Consider the following 21,207-nt stretch of genomic DNA (forward strand, 5'->3'; position numbering starts at 1 on the left):
TGCAGTTGGGCACCCATAAACATATTAATGCTGCTTTTTAAAATAGTTAAGTATTAAATAATTTTTATACTGATGGGCAGGGAGACATTATGAGTGCTTACTGGTCAGATGTCATCCTGCAGTAGAATGAATTTAGAATAGTTGTCAATTTAAAATCTTATAGCAGAGGGTATAGGCAGTGAACTGTTGAGAAAAGAACATGGGCTTTGGAGCCAGACAGCTCTTTGTTCAAATACCAAGACTGCGACTCATTAGCTATGTGTGTCTTTTGGTGTATTACATAACATTTATCCCCAAGTGTAAATTTCAGATAAAATACCCACCCTCTGTTATATGCATTAACTGAGATTTGTGCAGATTGTTTAATATAGTTCCTGATATATACTAGATGCTCAATAGATGGCAAATATTATAATCCACTGTTTAATATGCTGTTTTTTCTCCATGTTATGCATCTTTTTGTTTTGATACATGTCACATTACTAGGTACTGAGCCTGATTGTAGACCATAACTTACAAAGTTTCCTTTTTTAAAATAAAATATTCTCAATTTCTATTGACTATGTCACTTTTCTGATCTTTGATTTTTCACCATCTACATTTAAAAATATCTATGTATTTTCTTTTCGTTGCAAGGAAATTGCATTTATTTTGAAAGTATATGCAATTTAGACCAGACATAGGATACAGTTTTAAAATGTTGGACATTTGTGATGAAAGCATTTTTTAAATTCATATGCATGGAAAATATGTTGAAAATGAAGCATTATTTTTCATATGTTATATTTTTAAAGACTCTGGGCAATTTTAAGTTGTCAAGGTAGAAATATATTTTAGGGAAAGTTTGTTTTCTATAAAGCTGTGATAGATTTTTAAAAAATACACTGGCAGCAACTTGTAGTAACGTATGCTGACATGAGCAGTCTCCTAAGAAATAAGTCATTCATACAATTTATAAGGCACCTGATGGGCATTACTGATGACTTCTGTCTGTTGTGTCCACTTCACCAAAAATTACTGCATAGAAATAATAATGGACTTGAAAATATATTATCTATTTCTATGGAACAGAAAGAAAATCCTCACTTTGTTCTTAGGTAGTAGCATTTCATAAAATACCAGACAGCGCCTCCACAAAGACAGTATTGGTGATGAGAAAAATTAGAAGTAATGAACGGCAGGGCCCACTGCTGTCTCTGTGCTAGGCATTGTGAAAAACATCATTATTGCATTTAAGACCATTAAATGGGCACTGTTATCGTTCCCATTTTTATAGATGAGGAAATTGAGGCTTTCATAAAGTGTGTATACCTTGTTTTGTAAAACTGAAGAGAGTGTGACTCCAAAGCCTGAACTCTATTCTTCCCAAGGTTTCAAGATTCCTATTCACACACTTACTAAGCAACTCATCTGTTCCAGCCACTCAGTATAAAATGGGGAGCAAAACTAGCCATGGACCCTGCCTTCATAACGTTTAGTGGAAGGAGGATAGAGCCATTAACCAACAAATAAATGCATAGATTATAAACCGTGATAGGTACTTGGATGGAGAGGTACATAAGGCCATGGGAACAGATAAATAGGGAACCCAACCTAGTTAATTCAGCATGGCATCCCTGAGGAAAGGGGCACCTAAGCCGAGATCTAAAGGGTAAGCAGGTGTGAACTGGTCAAGGAGTTGGAGAGGAAGTTCCTAGCTTAGGGAAGGCTTGGTAAGAAGAACTCATGACAGGAAGGAGATCTTGTGTCCAGTCGTTTAGAGGAGCCAGTTTGGCTGGAAGGTGGAGGATGTACGGGGGGCATTGGGAGGATCATACTGGAAATTGAAGAGACTGAAATAGAAATTTTAGGATCAGAAGTGAACTTTGTATGGTAGGTAGATTAAAAATATACAATAATCAATAGGTTTTTTCTTTAATAGCAATAACCAATGAGAAACAGAAATGGAAAAGGAATGCCATAAGAGAAACTGATAATATAAAACACCTAAGAATACTTTTTTAAAAAATGCTAGGAAAAAGATTAAGTGAAAAAGATTAAGAAAGATTAAGACATAAAACTCGATCTGAAAACAGGAGAGTCATGCTGTGCTCTTGCAAGGAAAATTAATATAATCAGAAAGTTCTTCTGAAATCAATGTAAAAATGTAATACAACTCTACTAGAATCCCATTGTGGGTTTCTTTAGATGTGGAAAAATGATTTTAAAATCTTTATGAAATATGAGTGCTTAAGAATATCATCAAGATATTTCTGAAAAAGAATTTTGGTAGGGGAAACTGCTTTTCCAAATACTAAATACTAATAGTTACTATAAAGCAACTGTAGTGGTAGCAGCAGCATGTAGCAACAGTGAAAGACAAAAGGATCAATGGAAAAATATAGTTCAGAAGTATCTGTGAGAACTTAGTGTATTTTGAAAAAATAAAAATCCACTGGGAAAGTCTTTATTTTCAAGACGTTAAAGCCCGATATTAGAGACATATGATGTTTCAATTATGATTTTTAGATGGTTATTAACACCATATTATTTCCTATGTACATATTTCTGTAATGTATTTCAAACTTATATTTATCATTAATTATATTAGAAATTTTACCTTACTAGGAAACAGTGTTTCAAGTATAACTTAATGTTTCCATGACAGTGGTACTTTTAAATTTTTAGTAGCTCAAAATGAAATGTGAATGTTAATTTACCAAATCCACCTTTGACTGCTGGATAAGATGAGATACCATGGCAGATTTATAAAGGTTTGAGAGGTTGATAGATATTCCTGCAGTGACCATTTAGATGCTTACAAAGGAACAGTATATACATATTTCAATCAGAGTGATTAAGATTTGTTGAATGTTCTTGAACAGCCATAAGCTCTGGTGTAGGTGAATAACTGTTTATTATAAGTTGCCAAAAGATTGGTCACATAAGTACAGGGTCTCCAAAGTAAGAAAATGATTAAAACAGGTCCATTATTCTCAGGGTAATAATGATAAATTCATACACGAATGGATTAGATACTCAAGTTCCCAGAATTATATCTTCAGGTCTTTTAAAAAGTTTACCTATTCATGTTCATTACTGTCTTTATCATCATCCAATTAATTCATTAATTCCCCAACTAGCATAGGGAATGGTGATACAAAATTTTGTTTCATTTGTGTAAGTGAAAATTAAGTTTGAAAATTATAACTACTAGATTATAATTGTAAGATTTGTGTCATAAATGACAAGAGTAATATGGTTCCTCAAGACAAAGAAATTTGAAACATGAACAAAGCTTAAACCTGGAAGTGCAAAACTCAGAAGAGTATACATAATTTAATATGTGTCTTGAATTAATCATAATGAACACTTTTCTTTGATATTAAAGGGTGTTTTACTTCAATCTCTCTCTATTTTTTGTATAGGGAAGATGTCAGAACAGCAAACGTAATTGCTGCAGAAGCTGTAACCTGCCTTGTGATCGACAGAGAGTAAGTGCCTTGCTTTCTTATGCATATTGCACACTCATATCAGTGACACACATAAGTTCCTGGAATTAGACATCGCTTCATGGAGCTATTAATACCTGTTTTATATCTTTTTATTTAAAATGAGTTCTATATTTGATTCGTATTCCCTGTTATTCTTGGAAGTGGCTCACTCTGCCATTCCAACTTTGTGATCTTTAACAAGGTATGTAACCACTGTGAACTTCACCTCAGCTCATTTGGGAACTGGCGATAATGCAACATCATAGAGATATCATGAGGATTGATGAGAACACATGAGAAAAGCGTGTTCATTGCAGCTCTATTTACAATAAGCAGGACATGGAAGCAACCTAAGTGTCCATTGACAGATGAATGGATAAAGAAGATGTGGCACATATATACAATGGAATATTACTTGGCCATGAAAAGAAATGCAGTTGAGTTATTTGTAGTGAGGTGGATGGACCTAGAGTCTGTCATACAGAGTGAAGTAGGTCAGAAAGAGAAAAACAAATACCATATGCTAATACATATATATGGAATCTAAAAAAAAAATGGTTATGAAGGACCTAGGGGCAGGACAGGAATAAATATGCAGATGTAGAGAATGGACTTGAGGACACGGGGAAAGGTTAAGCTGGGACAAAGCGAGAGAGTGGCATGGACATATATACACTACCAAATGTAAAACGTAAAATAGATAGCTAGTGGGAAGCAGCCTCATAGCACAGGGAGATCAGCTCGGTGCTTTGTGACCACCTACAGGGGTGGGATAGGGAGGGTGGGACAGAGACGCAGAGGGAGGAGATATGGGGATATATGTATATGTATAGCGGATTCACTTTGTTATAAAGCAGGAACTAACACGCCATTGTAAAGCAATTATATCCAATAAAGATGTTAAAAAAAAAAAAAAAAGAAAAGCATGTGTCCAAGTGGTCTTTACCCAGGAGACACTTGACCAAGGCTATTTGTGTAAATTTTTTAAAATAATAATTAGTAGTATTTTTCAATTATATTTTATAATTTATAAAATATTTATAGTATATTTTATAATAATTATAAATTATTTTATGTTTATATAATATAAATTTATTATTGTTACTAGGAAATGGACTATTCCTTGAGCATGTTTTAGTTTTCTCCTCTATTCTCCCACCCCCAAATTTCTAAAATAGAAGCATTTAGGAAGACACTTTTGGAGAAAGCATCAGTTCTACACATAGACATATTTAGGGCCATTAAAAGTTTGTTCAGTGATGCTGTTCCCTGTTCCTTTCGTTTATTCTGCCTTGCTAGCCCCATTACCTGAATGCTTTACAGGTTAAACTACAAATATCAGATTATTGACTCTCCAATAGCCTGAGTAAAATGCATGTCTACTGTCTGGAAGCAGTCCTCCAGATGTTTTCTCTTTGCTGTGTATGTGGATACATTTATCACAAAAGCCAAGTGCCTGACCCAGGAGAAGAACCATAAAGCATCCATTTTAGTGGAGCCATTAGAGCTAGAATAGGCTGTGAATGTCAGTGTGGAATGAAACTGAGGGGCAGATATGATCAGTTCAGAATGAAGGAGTTGGATGTTGAGCTCAGGGGCCTCTGGACGTAGAGGAATCCCACTTGATTCACAGATCTCACTTTTGCATGGCCCTCTGTGCTGGATCTCTAGAACCAGAGCAGTGGCATCATTGCAGAATGATAGCTATATCCATGAATATTTCTGAAACAGATATTCTTCATCTGGTTCCCAGAAACAACAATTACCTGTTCAGTCTTTTTTTCATTTGACTAACGTTTTTCTGAGGCTGTAGCACATACGAGGCATTGTTAAGGGCTGTGAGAAGAATCAAAGGAGCAGCACAGATCCTGGTTTGGGGGGTTAGCTTCTAATGGAGGAATTGTGGCATTTATACAAATAACCGTCATGCAAAGCAGAAGGCAAGAATGGTCCACAGTGTACTGTGGGAGTCCAGAGAAGGGAATTGACTGCTTCTGGGGAGAATCAGGGAAGTCTTCATGGAATAAATGGTTTTATTAGATAAATCTGTAAGTATAGGAGAAGCAAGATAAATAGAGTGAATAGCATAAGCAGTACTCAGAATAGGACTATGAGCCATTTCTACTGGCTCCAGGGAGGCTGTGTAAAGGTAGTTGGAGGAGCTGTGACAGAAACGTTCACAAACATGTAGGGGCTGGTTCACCAAGATTACCAAGTGGTGGGAGAAGGGTGACTTTGACAGTTCTCTGCAGCCAGATAGTGTCACTAGAACACTGAGAAGGCTGTGTAAGATGAATTAGAGGGAGAGGGTAGAGACAGAATATCTGATTGGCAGTCTGTAAATCCAAGTGGTGATCATGAGAACATTAATGGGAGAAGTACATTAGAATGAAGAGGTAAACCCAGAGGGCTTAACACTTGACTGAATGTGAAGGCTAAGGGAGAAATTAGGGGTGTAGTCAGGATTAAGAAGATCTAGAAGGAATGTTGAAAAAAAAATTAGTTTGGGAGGCATAATGATTTTTCACTAAAAATATAATGAATTTGACATACAAGTTGGACACTCAGGAACAGATGCCCTGCAGGAGGTAGAGAATATGGGACAATAACTCATTAGAGTTAACTTAAAATTAACTTAAAAATTGCTGACATCGGGCTTCCCTGGTGGCGCAGTGGTTGAGAGTCCGCCTGCCGATGCAGGGGACACGGGTTCATGCCCCGGTCCCGGAAGATCCCACGTGCCACGGAGCGGCTGGGCCCGTGAGCCATGGCCGCTGAGCCTGTGCGTCCGGAGCCTGTGCTCCGCAGCGGGAGAGGCCATAACAGTAAGAGGCCCGAAAATTTCTGGAAATAGTGAAAAAGAGGAAAGAAAGAAAATTTGTAGAGGTGTAAATAAGGAAAGTTATGGGAACTTGGATGGCCTTAATCTTGCCTCTATAGCATAAAGCAGGGGAATCTGGTGAGGGAAGAAGTGACACTGGGGCTGAGGGTTTGCCAGCTGATTGGGGATGGATGGGTAACCGTATCAGTTTATATCTCTACAGTCCTTTGTAATTTATGAATTTCCACACGTATGAGATCCCACCTGGAAAAAAGATAGGATGTTTAACAAAAAAAGAAACTGAAACCCATAAAAGTTTAATAACGTGATAAGGTTTCGTGGTAAATAGCAAGGCCCAGATTAATCAAGTCAGAGGAACAAACTGATGGGACATTGTGAGTCATCTAGTGCAGGTTCTTCACTTTGGTTAACTGAGATCCCGAGAGATGAAGGAGCATCAAGTAACATCACATACATACATTTGATCTCATCCATTCTCTTTTCTCAAACCTAGTCATATATAGTGTGCTGTGGGGAGTGTATGGACTCTGTCAAATAAAGCTCAGTACTGAATATTTACTGCACCATGTTACGAGAATATGGGCAAGTTACTTAAATTCTAAGTCTCAGTTTCCCTATCTGCAAAATGGGATATTGTCACCTAAATTATAAAATTGGTTTGAAGATCAAACAATTTAATTCATATCAAGGTCCATGCACAGCACAAGATGTGTAATAAGCACTCAATAAATGTGCCCTTCCTTTTCTTAGAGAAAGTATTGGAATCCCTTGGATGTAGCAGTTTTTCTCTCTAATCAGCATAAGTTTATCTTCAGGGGTATACACAGAAAGGATACCTTGAGGGAGGTCTGGCTTTAAACATAAATATAGACTTGAGGATATGGGGAGGGGGAAGGGTGAGCTGTGACAGGGCGAGAGAGAGGCATGGACATATATACACTACCAAACGTAAGGTAGATAGCTAGTGGGAAGCAGCCGCATGGCCCAGGGATATTGGCTTGGTGCTTTGTGACTGCCTGGAGGGGTGGGATAGGGAGGGTGGGAGGGAGGGAGACGCAAGAGGGAAGAGATATGGGAACATATGTGTATGTATAACTGATTCACTTTGTTATAAAGCAGAAACTAACACACCATTGTAAAGCAATTATACCCCAATAAAGATGTAAAAAAAAACCCACATAAATATAGAGAAGACAGCTTGAGTCTAGGGCTCAAGAGGTGCATTTCTGTGCTCACGAGAGGAGTTGGGCTTCTCACCAAATGATGAATTCACAGCTTAAAAAATCAAACTGTAACTGAAGGATCTTCTCGTAAGCCTGCTGCTGGTACCAAATTTATGGCCAATTAGGGGAGCACCAGGGCTTCATCCCATGCAAACAGATGGCAGATGTTAGAACTGTCAACAAAAGGAGCTTCTTTCAAAAATTTACAACTGAGGTACCATGTTACATAAGCCAGTGATTATGCTTTATCATTCCAGAGGGACAGCAAAAGAACATTATTGTAACTAATCATGCATGTCAGAATTTTTTTAAAAATTGCTCATTGACAAACTAGAAAATGATAAACAGATACATGGTTTTCTCAGGAAGCATTCTCTGAGGATGGGTTTCTTGCAGCATAGTCATTATTTTAATAATTACCCAGTCTATCTGCAGTCTTTCTAAAGCTCATGAAAATTGACATAAAAGAATATTAATCTAACAGAACAACCTATTTCCATTAATAAAGTTCTTGAATATATAAAACACAACTAAGAATATTTAGCATCTCTTGTTTTGGAATCCATGAAAAGAAATAAATATAAAAGTAACTATATCATTGTGTTCCTTCATCAGTTATGCAATGTTTACTTCTTCATTGGCATGGTAAGTTGTTAAGGAAGCTAGGAGTTCACGTAGGATAACTTATTTGTTGACATGTTGAGAACCTTTTTAAAGACAGTAATATAACTACTAGTAAATATTCAAAGAGTTACATATTTTCCCCAGGAAATTAAGATCTAAGTTAGAGTCTCAACTCTATCCCTGATTTATTGTGTAACCTCCAAGATGTAGCCATATGGGTTATAAAAATTGAAACACTTTCATACTGGTTGGTAAATAGCAGTAGTCTGAGCTCCCTGTGTGTTTTTCCCACCCCTCTGCTGCCTGGTGATCTGATTCCTGTGGCCAGGAATCTCCAGATCTCTCCTTGATCCAGCAACTAGAAAGGAGCGTCTGGCATACATCAGGACCAGTGTCCATTCTGACTGGTCAATTCCTGTGTCATACTGGCAACTAATTATTTTGACTAGTAATGTCAAGCTAAAATGACAGTTTATCACCAGGAGTTTTCAAGCTTTTGTTTTACGAAACCCATTGTTTAAATAAAATAAATTAGAAAGAAAACAGGAACCTTTTTTGGCTGTCAAGAGAGTAAGACCTCTTAGTCTACCCAGGAGTCTTCCCTCTCTCCCTCCAAATCACTCACTCCACATGATTCTTAAGGCCCTTCATGAGACCCCATGAGTCATTAAAATGATTTACAAACCATGTATGACTAACCCTTACCTTTTTGTGACACTCTGTGATATTTAATCATACTTTGGAGCCAGTTATGTTATTGAGACAAAGTCTGGGGGATAGAAACCAAGAACTAGCCTAGAGGAAGTGCAGTGTACTGGGGCATAAAAATAATGAGATTAGGAGGGAGTGTCAAATACCAGATTATTGGGCATTGGAAATGGCAGTCTTAGAAATTAAGGTATCTCTGTAGATCAGAAAAGCCTAGGTGACTCTGGGTCAAGTTTTTACCTCCTAGAGCTAAGTTGACTTGTGTGTAAAAGACATATTCATACCATCTATTTAAAAGAGTAGCAAGACTGTAGCATAGCCACTAGGCTAATGATTAGGAAGCAACTCATAGGTCTAAGGCTGGTCCCAAAACCTGTACAAAATAGAGTAGCAAATAGGTTACCAAGAAAGATTGGACATAGAGAAAAAAATCACTGGAATTGGTAAACTGAAGACTACTTCTCAACACCCAAACTGGAGCCTAGAGCCAGACTAGGAAATTTTAACACTTATTCAGAATAAAAAATGAATGCCTGCTTCCTGTGTCAATTACTTGGGCTACTGAGATGAACAAGACACGAATTCAATACAGGTTTGAAAACTGAGTGTATAGGACCAGCTCAATTATATTACATTTATGTTGCTGTTGTTGTTTCTTTACCAGTAATGGTAGCAAACCCTCCGTCTGTCTATTCACCCTATCCTCCACATGTAGCCTGTTTCTAGTACTAGTTTCCGGTTCTTTAGCCACATCTGCCATCAGTCTCCAAGGATAGTGCTTCTGATCCTGGCCTCTACCCAGATCTCCTCCCCGCCTTCTTGCTTATGGTAGGTTGGTGCCTTCCTCCATTCCCCTTTGCTGTGGCTTATTTAGGTGTTCAACTCCAAGTTGAAAGTAAAATAAACAAAAATACTGAAGCCATGCTCTGGGCTCCGTAGAACAAGCAACAGACCAGCCAGGCAGGAGCCAGGGAAGTCATCTATATCAGGACTTAGGATGTCAGAGGAGATGGAAACATGTGGAAAAATAGTATTTATCCAACCTCTCTCAGGGAGGGTGCTATAGATGTTTCCTGGCTAAGGCTTCTGCTCAAGAAGGAACAGATGATCACTAAACTTCCCCACAAAAATGGTGGGTTGTATTAAGTGCAGGAGGTTTATTTTCTGAGTGAGGTATGTAAGTATGAAGCCATAGCTGCATGACGTAAACCAGGGATAGGAAAACTTTTTCTGTAAAAGGCCAGAAAATCAATATTGTATGCTTTGTGGGCCGAATGATCTTTGTTGCACCTACACAATTCAACCGTTGTAATGTAAAAGCAACCGAAGACAATAGTAAATAAATGAAATGTCTTTGTTCCAATAAATCTGTTTATAGACAATGATATTTGAATTTCATATTATTTTTAGAGGTCAAGAAGTATTATTCTTCTTTTGAAACTTTTTTGTTCCTGCCACTTAAAAATGTACAAATTATTCTGGGCTTCCCTGGTGACGCAGTGGTTGAGAGTCCGCCTGCCGATGCAGGGGACACGGGTTCGTGCCCCGGTCCGGGAAGATCCCACATGCCACGGAGCGGCTGGGCCCGTGAGCCATGGCCGCTGAGCCTGCGCATCCGGAGCCTGTGCTCCGCAACGGGAGAGGCCACAACAGTGAGAGGCCCGCGTACTGCAAAAATAAATAAATAAAAATAGATAAATAATTTTTTTTAATGTACAAATTATTCTCAGCTAATGGCCATACAAGAAACAGCAGGCTGAATTTGGCCTGTGAGCCATAGCTTTCTGACCCCTGACTTAACCAATATTCAAGAATTGAGTGCTGCCCCCAGTGGTCCTATTCTGATCTTCCTCCAGGTTGTGCTGAGCCTATCTTTTAAACATAACGAATACACGCAGAACACTGGTTTGACGTGCCTTCTGGTGTTGGTCCTCCCAACGCCACCTGTCAACTTGCTTTCCCCTCACTGACACCATTCACCCTCCAGTTCCCTCATCCTCTTTGCTTTACTCTTTTACACACCCCACACACACATACACGCTTTCTTCTTCGTCTTTTTTTTTTTTTTTTTTTTGGTCGTGCTCCGTGGCATGCAGGATCTAAGTTCTCCAGTCAGGGATTGAACCCATGCCCCCTGACTGCCAGGGAATTCCCTGATCCCTGTACTTCTTAATTGCACTCCTGCATTCTCAAGGACTTCGCTTCAGGCTTTTCATTAATTTAGGTAGTAGCCAATTAGAGATTAAGATGATTCTCTGTGAGTTATTTGCATTTTGATGACATACCCCTGAACACTGAAAAGTCATGAAAATCCAGAAGATTTTAGAACTTCAGGTGTCATGGAAGGAGAGGGGAGGGACCGTATGGGAAGAATTTGGTGACAGCAGAATCTTTCCAGCACCGTTCTCACCCCACAGTTCTAACCAGGTCAGTCTCATGAAGGCCCATGCACCCAGTGGTGTGTGCCCCACCTAGGTCACCTGTGTCTGTCTTTTTATAGCTGCCATTCTGGGTCCACATGACAGGACTATAGGGACTCCACATGCCACATTGCCTGTAGTCACATTACTTAACTGATAGGGTGACAAATTTAAAATATTTCACAGCCTCAGCCTTTCCCACGGTCTAAGTATATTTTATTTTGGTTCATTTTCCAGAAAGAAATCTGAGGCGATGTGAGGATATTTGCAGGATGAGCATGAGAAAACAGGTGTGACTGGTGTCAGTTGCGATCATTTGGGCTTGTCTTTTTTATGGAGCTGTTATCGATTGGTGTGCTTTACAAAAAAATATTTACTAATTAAGAGAGATAAAATGCAGAAGTTTAAAGAGAGTCGTTAATATTGGTTCAGTTTAATAATGGGAGTTGAATTATAGCGTGCCCTGAGCAAGCATGATCTAACTACAGAATAAGCACATAGCCACTGGAAAAGGGTTATAATCCAGAGATAGTATTCATGGTTTAAACTCATAGAAAGGGAGGAATGGGACTGCACTTCATCACGTGTGCCTTTTCTAATGCTTTAAAATCATAGACCCTCCTCCTGCTGCAAGTCATTAGAGAAATTATATATAGCATTACTGACTAGGGAGCTCATTGAGAAGGTCTGGTCCCTTGCTTCATCTACCCAAATAAAACTTACTGGTTACTGGCCTTATGTCAGCCACTCAGACATCTAATATTTGGGGAGTTTAGAGGCAAATGTGTAAATATTGCACTACCTATTTCTATCCCTGTTGTATGGATAATTTCCAGCTCTCATTTGTTGTGTCCCAAACTCACTGAGGTTCTGACAGTATCCTTTGGTAACCTGGACTCTATTCAAACTAAAAGAAGTCCAATGTCATTAATATGTTGGTAGAGCATTAATCAAATTTAGCACATTCTTTTGTTTAAAAAAATTGTTAAAAATTTTTTCAGATGATGACCAGATTAGTCAAAAAGCCATAGCAGAAACTTAGGAACTGTGGAGACAAGGGGTAGTCACAAACCCCAGGCCTGTAAGAGAGCACGCAAGGAAAACACTCCTCTTCTCCCATCCCTCTCTCCACCCTCCACCCTGCCCTGCTGAGACTAAGAACTAGACCTTGTTATGGGGAAAGGTTTCTGAAACTGGATATTATTGACATTTTGGGTCAGCTAGTTGGTTTTTGTGGAGGGCTGTCCTGTGCATTGTAGAATGCTTGGTAGCATCCTGACCTCTACCCACTAGATAGAAGTAGCACTCCCCGACAACCCCAATGTGACAATAAAAAGTGTCTCCAGATACGGCCAAGTGTCCCCTGGGGGAAAATCACCCTTGTTGGGAAGGACACAACCATGGCTTGCTAGATGGCAGTAAAGTGCTCTGATGCCATGAGAGTAGAACTTGTGCCACAAGGGTTCCAGGGAAAGCTGTTCATAACAAGGAAACCACCTAAGGGGAAGTGTGCTGGGAAAGCTGCTGGCTGCTTAGTATTGCTGGCCTCCAAGTACTGTAGTAGCCATACACTGGAGAAGCCACAAGAACCTACCAAGCTGACTGGAGCCAGGAAGCAAAATACCTTATTCTTGCAATATCTCCCCAGTGCCCTCTCCTGGCAAAGTTTCAGTGCCAGTTGGCAAAGAAAGAAATTTAATAGCCCAGATCCATTTTTATAGAGCAGTCAAAAGGGTGAATTTAGAGCTGACAAGCAATAAATAAGTCAATAACCAGTATAGATTCCAAACCAAATCCTATTCCAAGGTCCAGAGCTATAAAGATAAATAGCAAAGTCTTTGCTTGCCTTGGAGTAACTCCTGATCAATACAGATGCATTAAAAATCATGAGATACTGCCATTTCAGTGTGAAAAGTAAACTTGGGGAGAACTGAAGAGGGAGAAATGTGTTTTGCCTGTAGCATCCCAGAGGACTTGCTGGACAAAGTGATATGTGAGTCAAGTCTTTAAGTTTGAGTAGGAATTTTACAAGTGAAGAAGGGAGCATAAATACAGCTCCTGCTGAAGGAAGGACGTACACTAAGATGAGGAATTTGGAAATGTCATTGTACAGTAAAAAGTGGAATATGGCAAGAAAAGAGGATTTATGGATCAAGGAACTGGACAGTAAACTAGACAGGTGGTGTACTGGGAGATACAGTTGGAAAGAAGAGATGGGGACACATTATAAAGAAATCTCCTAATATCTCAAACTAAAAGAATATGATTTTATCCTCTGGGCAATGAGGAACCATCAGAAGACAGTGACTACTGCAGTTTGTATTTGCTCTTGAAGGAAGGGAGTGGAAGATCGATTCCAATGGGATGAACTCAAGCAGGGAAACAAACTACTGGGAGACTACGGCGACAGCCCTAGCGGTTGCTCACTAGAGTTTAAGAGTCTAAACTTCAAAGCAGATTTGGGGGAATAATTAGATGTGAGAGGTTAAGAAAGAAGTGCTTCTGTCTTGGGAGATTTGGTGGATGTCTATAATAGATCAAAAGTATGAGAGATAGAGCAGGTTGAGGTGAAAGTAATTGGTCGATCAGTTAAGGATATGTTAAGTTCAGACTGTCTAAGTGGTGTTGAGATATTCAGATGGAGAAGTCCACTGACAGAAATGAGTTTTTATTTTTTCCTGACAATCAGATGATAAATAGAAATTGACGATGATTTCACAGTTCAGCACTTTAAAAATATTGCAATCACAGCTTTGGTTTTGTTAATTACGATTGTTTTGTTTTACACCAAGAATAAATAATTCATTTTCCCCGTTAATTCTTAAAACCTTTCTATATTTCCGAGGCTTGCTTTTTTTTTTTTCCATCAGATGTTTTAAAAACTGTTGTTTAGAGACTCAGCAATGCCTTTGGAACTATAAGCCAGTTGTGTGAATGAATAAGAAAACTGTGAAAAATTTTTAATTTTCAAATCTGAAAAATCAGTCTTAATTTTTTCAGTTAAAAAGGTAATAGTTGAAATTTCATATTTGAAATTCTCTTTAAAAGTTTTCTGAGTCCGCCTGCCGATGCAGGGGACACGGGTTCGTGCCCCGGTCCGGGAAGATCCCACATGCCGTGGAGCGGCTGGGCCCGTGTGAGCCATGGCCGCTGAGCCTGCGCGTCTGGAACCTGTGCTCCGCAACGGGAGACGCTACAACAGTGAGAGGTCCGCGTACCGCAAAAAAACAAAAACAAAAACAAAAAACTCAAAGTTAACTACTGTTAAGATTTCAGTATATTACCTTGAATAGTGACATCCCACTGCCTAATTTTCTTTCCTACTTTGTCCACATACAGGGGTAGCATAAATAATACATATATACACACATACAGATGGATAGGTATAGACAGATAGATATACAGAGAGATAAATTTGCCCTGTCATTTACTGAACACATGTGCCAATCACAAAGCTAGTTGAGATAGATAGATAGCCTGATAATAGGTATACACATACATACATACATAGTTACTCTCACAAACATGAAAAGAATATTTTTATCCTCTTTTAAAGGTAAAGTTGGCTCTAGAGAGCTGAAGTATCATGTCACAAAACAATATGGCTTATAAGTAGCGAAGTAGTGTTTGAACCTAATTCTCTCTGTTTTCAAGGCCTTACCACATTGCTTTAGTTATTTACCATGTAAATTAAAATATCTTATGAGCAGAAGTTGAGTCTCCTTGTCTCAGTTTCTTAAAAGTGTTTGGACATGTAAGCTCATTTTAATTTTTGATTTTGTAAAGAATTCTTTGCAAAAAAAGAAAAAGAATTCTTTGCATATGTCTTTGTCCCTGTTTAGAAAAATTTCCTTGAGGAGCTAGTCAGTCGTGGAATTACTGATTCAAAATATATATGAAGTTTTATTTATTTATTTTAAAGTGTTTTATTGAAGTATAGTTGAGTTACAATATTAGTTCCAGGTGTACAACATAGTGATTCATTAATTTTAAAGATTATACTCCATTTAAAGTTATCATTAAATATTGGCTATATTTCCTTTTCAGTACATTACATCTCTGTATCACACTTATTTTATAGCCAGTAGTTTATACCTCTTAATCCTCTTCCGCTTAATCGTCCTACCCCTCTTCCCATTGGTTAACCACTGGTTTGTTGTCTGTATCAGTGAGTCTGTTTCTGTTTTGCTATATTAATTTGTTTGCTTTATATTTTAGATTCCACATATAAGTGAAATCATACAGTGTTTGTCCTTCTCTGTCTGACTTACTTCACTAAGCATAATGCCCTCCAGGTCTTCAAGAATACCTCTGATCATCTGATTCAGAGAGGAGCAAACATGTTTTTTGGAGATGTTTCTTGATCAAGACCCAGAGGCCAGGTTGGAGTTGAGGCTTATATAACTATAGATTATATTTTGATCCCCTCGGGTTGGGTAGTACAGTGGCCCTGAGTTGGTTGCAACTACAAAAAATTGAAGTTTAGGCTACAATATAGTGTTGAGACAATAGGTAGTTATAATCCTCCTGTAGTCAACACTGACCAGACTGTATTTGTAATACTGAGCTCAGTGCTTAGTGTCAGAGTTTAGAAAGATATAAACACATTAAATGCATCCATATGAGGGAGGTTCAGGTGAGATGTATGACAATCATGATGTATGAAGGGAAAAAATACCCTCCAGGTCCACCCATGTTGTTGCAAATTTCATTCTTTTTTATGGCTGAGTAATATTTTATTGTGTATATACTACATCTTTATCCATTCATCTGTTGATGGACTGTTATGCTGCTTCCACATCTTGGCTATTGTAAATAATGCTGCTATGAACATTAGGGTGCATATATCTTTCCCAGTTAGTGGTTTTGTTTTACTTGGGTAAATACCCAAAAGTGAAATTATAGGATCATATGGCAGTTCTGTCTTTTTTTTGTGGGTGGGGGGCAGGTGGGGAACTGCCATACTGTTTTCCACAGTGGCTACACCAGTTTACAATCCCATCAGTAGTGCACAAGGGCTCCCTTTTCTCCACATCCTCCAACACCTGTTATTTGTTGTCTTTTTGATGATAGCCATTCTGACAGGTGTGAGGTGATGTCTCATTGTGGTTTTGATTTGCGTTTCCCTGATGATTAGCGATGTTGAGCATCTTTTCATGTGCCTGATGGCCATCTGTATGTCTTTGGAAAAATGTTTACTCAGGTCTTCTGCCTATTTTTAATTAGGTTGTTTTTTTTTGATATTGAGTTGTATAAGCTCTTTATATATTTTGGATATTAATTGCTTATCAGATATATCATTTGCAAATATTATCTCCCATTCAGTGCATTGTCTTTTAATTTTTTCAATGTGAAAAAGCTTTCAAGCTTAATTAGGTCCCTCTTGTTTATTTTGCTTTTGTTTCCCTTGCCTGAGTAAACAGATCCAAAAAAATATTGCTAAGACTTATATCAAGAGTATACTACCTATGTTTTATTTTAGGAGTTTTACGGTTTTCAGTCTTACATTTAGATTTTTTAAATCCATTTGAGTTTATTTTTGTATATGGTGTGAGAAAATGTTCTAATTTCACTTTTTACGTGTAACTGACCAGTTTTCCCAGCACCACTTATTGAAGAGACTGTCTTTTCTGCATCATATATTTTTGCCTTCAAATAATATACATATTTTTTCATTGTTATCTAGAACCATTATACAGTTTACTGTATAATGTGACAATGTATGAGAACATCTGTTGCACAGAAACCTGACCAGCTTGATTTTTTTGGTTGAAATCATCTTAAAAGACATGATGGGGCAATTCAGCCCAGGGCATGAAATATGTCATCATCCTTGAAGAGTTAGTTTAACATTTATTCTTCTCTTGTAATTGATACATGAAGCTTAGTTACTGACAAAACTTAGAAGGTAGTTCATTCTTTTGCAATTGTTTCTTTGTGCTGGAGGACATTATAAACACATTTAAAATGCAAGGCTTCAGAAAATTGTGAGAGTATATAAAAGTTCAAATAGCCATTTTCTGAAATGTCAGAAGTAAATACTAAAGGCTAACAAAGTACCTGAAAAGGACAAATAGACAGGGAAAAGTAGAAATTATCTCCATGACTAATTAAAATATGGACCACAAGTTATGATGTGAGAAGGTCCCAATTCATAGATTATACAGAGTGTGCTCAGTGGTGGAGAAGAAGGGAAGAGTTCAGGGAAGTTAATGTATGAATTCTCTCAATATGATGCCTTTGTTTTATTTACTTATTGTTTTGTATAATTTTTCAAGAGTTTTATTTCCTTTATTTACACAAAGTAATTGCCAATAGGACAGTTTTATTGTATTGATACAGAAGAAACCAATACTCACACAACTGAGCTATCATACTTTCTATACGATGTTAATGATAAAGCAAATAATTTGATAGAACTTTAAGAAATACATATATTCAAAATCATTTGTGCCTATGTCATTTGTTAAAATGGAAAGCATAGATTGCCTTTTCCCCTCTAATTCTATATTTATAAACATACTCTTTTTTAATTGAAGGATAGTTGATTTACAGTGTTGTTAGTTTCAGGTATACAGCAAAGTGATTCAGTTATATATGTATATATATTTATAGATAGATAGATATTCTTTTTCAGATCCTTTCCCTTATAGGTTATTACACGTTATTGAGTATAGCTCCCTATGCTATACAGTAGGTCCTTGTTGGTTATCTATTTTATGTATAGCAGTGTATATATATATATGTTAATCCCAAACTCCTAATTTATCCCTCACCCACTCTTTGTTTTAATACTCTTTCATCTCAGTTAATCCTCACAATAGTCCTGTGGGAAAAGATGACATAAAAAATCCAGAAAAGGAAATGGAGAATCAGACAGACTCAATGACTTTTTCAGAACCACATAGTGGGATTCGAAATCCAAGAATGTCTGACTCCAAGACCATGATGTCTCTTATACCCTGTTTAAGCAATTGCTTTTATACCAACAAATTAAGTGTTAAGTGGCAAGCTAGATTCTGTTGGAAGAATCTTTTTAAAAGAGTAGAGTGGGAAAGACTGAGGCAGAGAAACCAAGTATGATGCTTTTGAGGTAAGGAAGTGTGTCAACAGCCTGAATAAGGCAATGGAAGTAGCATTGACAGGGAGGAACCAGTTCAGGAGAGATTTACAGAGATAGACCTGATGAACTTCGGTAAAAGTGAAGAGTATTACATAACACCAAGATTTCTAGCCTGCATCCCTGTTTAAATGATAATGCCATTAAGGGAGACAGGGAACTTAGCTGCAAGTCTTGATGGAAGGTAGTTAATGCAGATACCGCTGAGTTTGAGTTGCTGGTGGAATATGCATATGACACTGAGTGACCTGATGGCACTATGGATCTGGAGAGTTCAAGGATAGAGATATAGATTTGAAATTCCTTGACCTGGGGATCCTAACTAAAGTCTTAAGAATAAATTTTTTTTTCTGAGAGAGCTTAAAGAAAAGTGTAATTAGTGTATTACATAAGAACTAGGGTCTCTTGTATTAAAGCTCAGTCTACCTGGGATCAAATCACAGATTTACCCCTTTTCTAGCTCTGTGGCCTCAGGCAAGTTACATAATCTCCCTAAGCCCCATCATCTCTTGTTTCTTTTTCTCCACCTGGAGACACCGACAATGTCTAGAGACATTTTTAATTGTCACAATTGGGTTTTCTAAGGATATCTAGTGGGTAAAGGTGAGGGAAGCTGCCAAATATTCTACAATGCACAGGAAAGGCTCTACAATAAAGAATTCTCTGACCCAAAATATCAGTAGTGCTGAGTTTGAGAACACCTGCTGTAAAGCTTCTGTAAAGTAGGGTTAATTGTACTTACCTCATAGAGTTGTCGTGAGATTTCAGTGAGATGATGGCGGTAAAAAACAAGACTGAACATGTCGTAAACAATAAATATTTAAGAAAAATAAGTCAATCAATTGAGTGGAAAAAGAGGGTGAAGGACATAATTTGGGTAACTGCTTGCCTTTAAGGTATAGGAGAGGAAGAAGTGTGTGTGTGACATATGCTGAGAAGTGGCATAGAAGAGGGAGAGGAGGAGAATCAGGGGAAAGAATAGAGTAGTTCAGCGCACGGGCACAAGTTTCTGTTTCATGGCTACCACCAGAGAAGGCCAGCAGGGCCATGACTCTCAGGTAGGTCACTGAGGATGGGAGCTGGAAAGGGACCATTGGGATTAACAGCAGATAAGTGATAACTTTGAGGGAAAAGTTGTAATAAGAGTGAAAGAAAAATGGGAACAGAATGCTAGGTTGCAGTAGGTTGAGAATTAAATGAAAACTGAGGTTGAGAGATAGGAAATGAAGTTTATTCAAATTGGCTGTTGAGTCACAAGGACAGTTTTGTGTTTTAGGATTGGAGAGACCATTCTAAACTGAAAGGATGGAAAAGTGTAAAGGGAGACAATGGAACAATAAGAACATTGTAATTGATGGAGCAAGAGTCCAGAGGAGAGTAATGATAGGGTTTGTGATCAGGAGTAATGAAGACGGGATTTGCTTTAGAAAGAAGTTGGGGTGCTGCTTTCCCTGGGAGAGAAATACAGTGATAGTGTCAGTATACTTTAGGTCCAGGGTAAGAAATGGAAACCAAGAATTTAAGTTTTATGCACTTCTCAAAAATTACAAATAAAAATGTTCTTAAAGAGCCCAGATACACAAGAAGATGCATCTTCTAAATTGCTGTTAAGATTTCTTCATGAAACTTTCTATTATGAACTGAATATTTCCCAAATCCGTATATTGAAGCCCTAACCCCCCAGTATGACTGTATTTGGAGAGAGGACCTTTACAAGGTAAACAAGGTTAAATGAGGCCATGGGGTGGGGGAGTGGGGGGACTAATCCGAAAGGACTGGTGTTTTATAATTAGAGGAAGACACATCAGGAGGGTGTGCACACAGAGGAAAGGCCATGTGAGGACACAGTAAGAAGGGGCTGTAAGTCTGGAAGAAAGACTCCACCAGAAACCCACCTTGCTGGCACCTTGATATTAGACTCACAGACTCCAGAACTGTGAGAATATAGATTTCTGTGGTTAAGCTTACACAGTCTGTAGTATTTTGCTGGGGTATCCCTAGCTGACTAATATGTTTCCTAAGTGGAACTTCTATAGATATAATGCAATAGAAGACATAAGATGATCTGTTAAAATAAAAGTTAGTTGTCTTAAAGAACTGAATTGACCACAAAGGGAGGATGTGAGAGAAAGCAGATATTTGATATCAAATTCTAGCCTTTAAGGGATAGGAGAGCTGGCTTCAAAAGCTGGCTTCAGCTTTCCATAGTGGGAGATAAAAATGATGTAACAGTTGGTATTATGGGGATTAGAGTCAGTCTGCCTCCATTCAAATTTCATTCTGATACTTACTAGTCATATAACCTTGGGTAATTACTTAATTATCTTAACCTCAGTTGCTTTATCTGTAAAACAGGATAAACTCACATGAAATAGTGTGTATAATTCCTAACACATGCTAGTTAACATTTTCATGTCTTGCTTGATATTTTTGTTATTACAAGATTTTCTGATCACTAATTTGTGACATTAAAGGATATATTTATTTCTTAGCTTCTAATGATTTTTAGAAGAAATAAAAAGAGCAGAATAGATGTGAAATAAAAATCCAGACAGACCGATTTTTGTAAAAATGTTACGCTAGAGACTAATGTTGGCTTTGTTTCAGTTTCAAGGCATAAATAAGTATACTAAAAAGATATTCTGAGATAGATTTATTGTGCCATCCTAGCATTTCATTTTCAATTTACTTAAAAAAAAATCAGTGACTTTCATAATATTTTATGTTCCCATGCCACTTTTCTTAGCCAAAGTTTTCTAGAGGCAGTCTTTAAGTAGTTACAAAAAATATAGATTGT

The 21,207-nt window shown here is 37.8% G+C and overlaps 1 protein-coding gene across 2 annotated transcripts in view; it reads left to right on the forward strand.

Moving 5' to 3' along the window:
• The window catches only part of PRKG1 (protein kinase cGMP-dependent 1), a 1,078,644-nt gene that overhangs the window by 941,651 nt on the left and 115,786 nt on the right, over window positions 1-21,207 (forward strand). For both annotated transcript variants that reach the window (XM_033841580.2, XM_033841582.2), the window contains exon 8: window positions 3,408-3,473. In XM_033841580.2, coding sequence (XP_033697471.1) covers window positions 3,408-3,473 — 66 coding nt within the window. The remainder of the gene's footprint in view (window positions 1-3,407; window positions 3,474-21,207) is intronic.

Source organism: Tursiops truncatus, chromosome 16, assembly GCF_011762595.2.
Source record: "Tursiops truncatus isolate mTurTru1 chromosome 16, mTurTru1.mat.Y, whole genome shotgun sequence".
NCBI lineage: Eukaryota > Metazoa > Chordata > Mammalia > Artiodactyla > Delphinidae > Tursiops > Tursiops truncatus.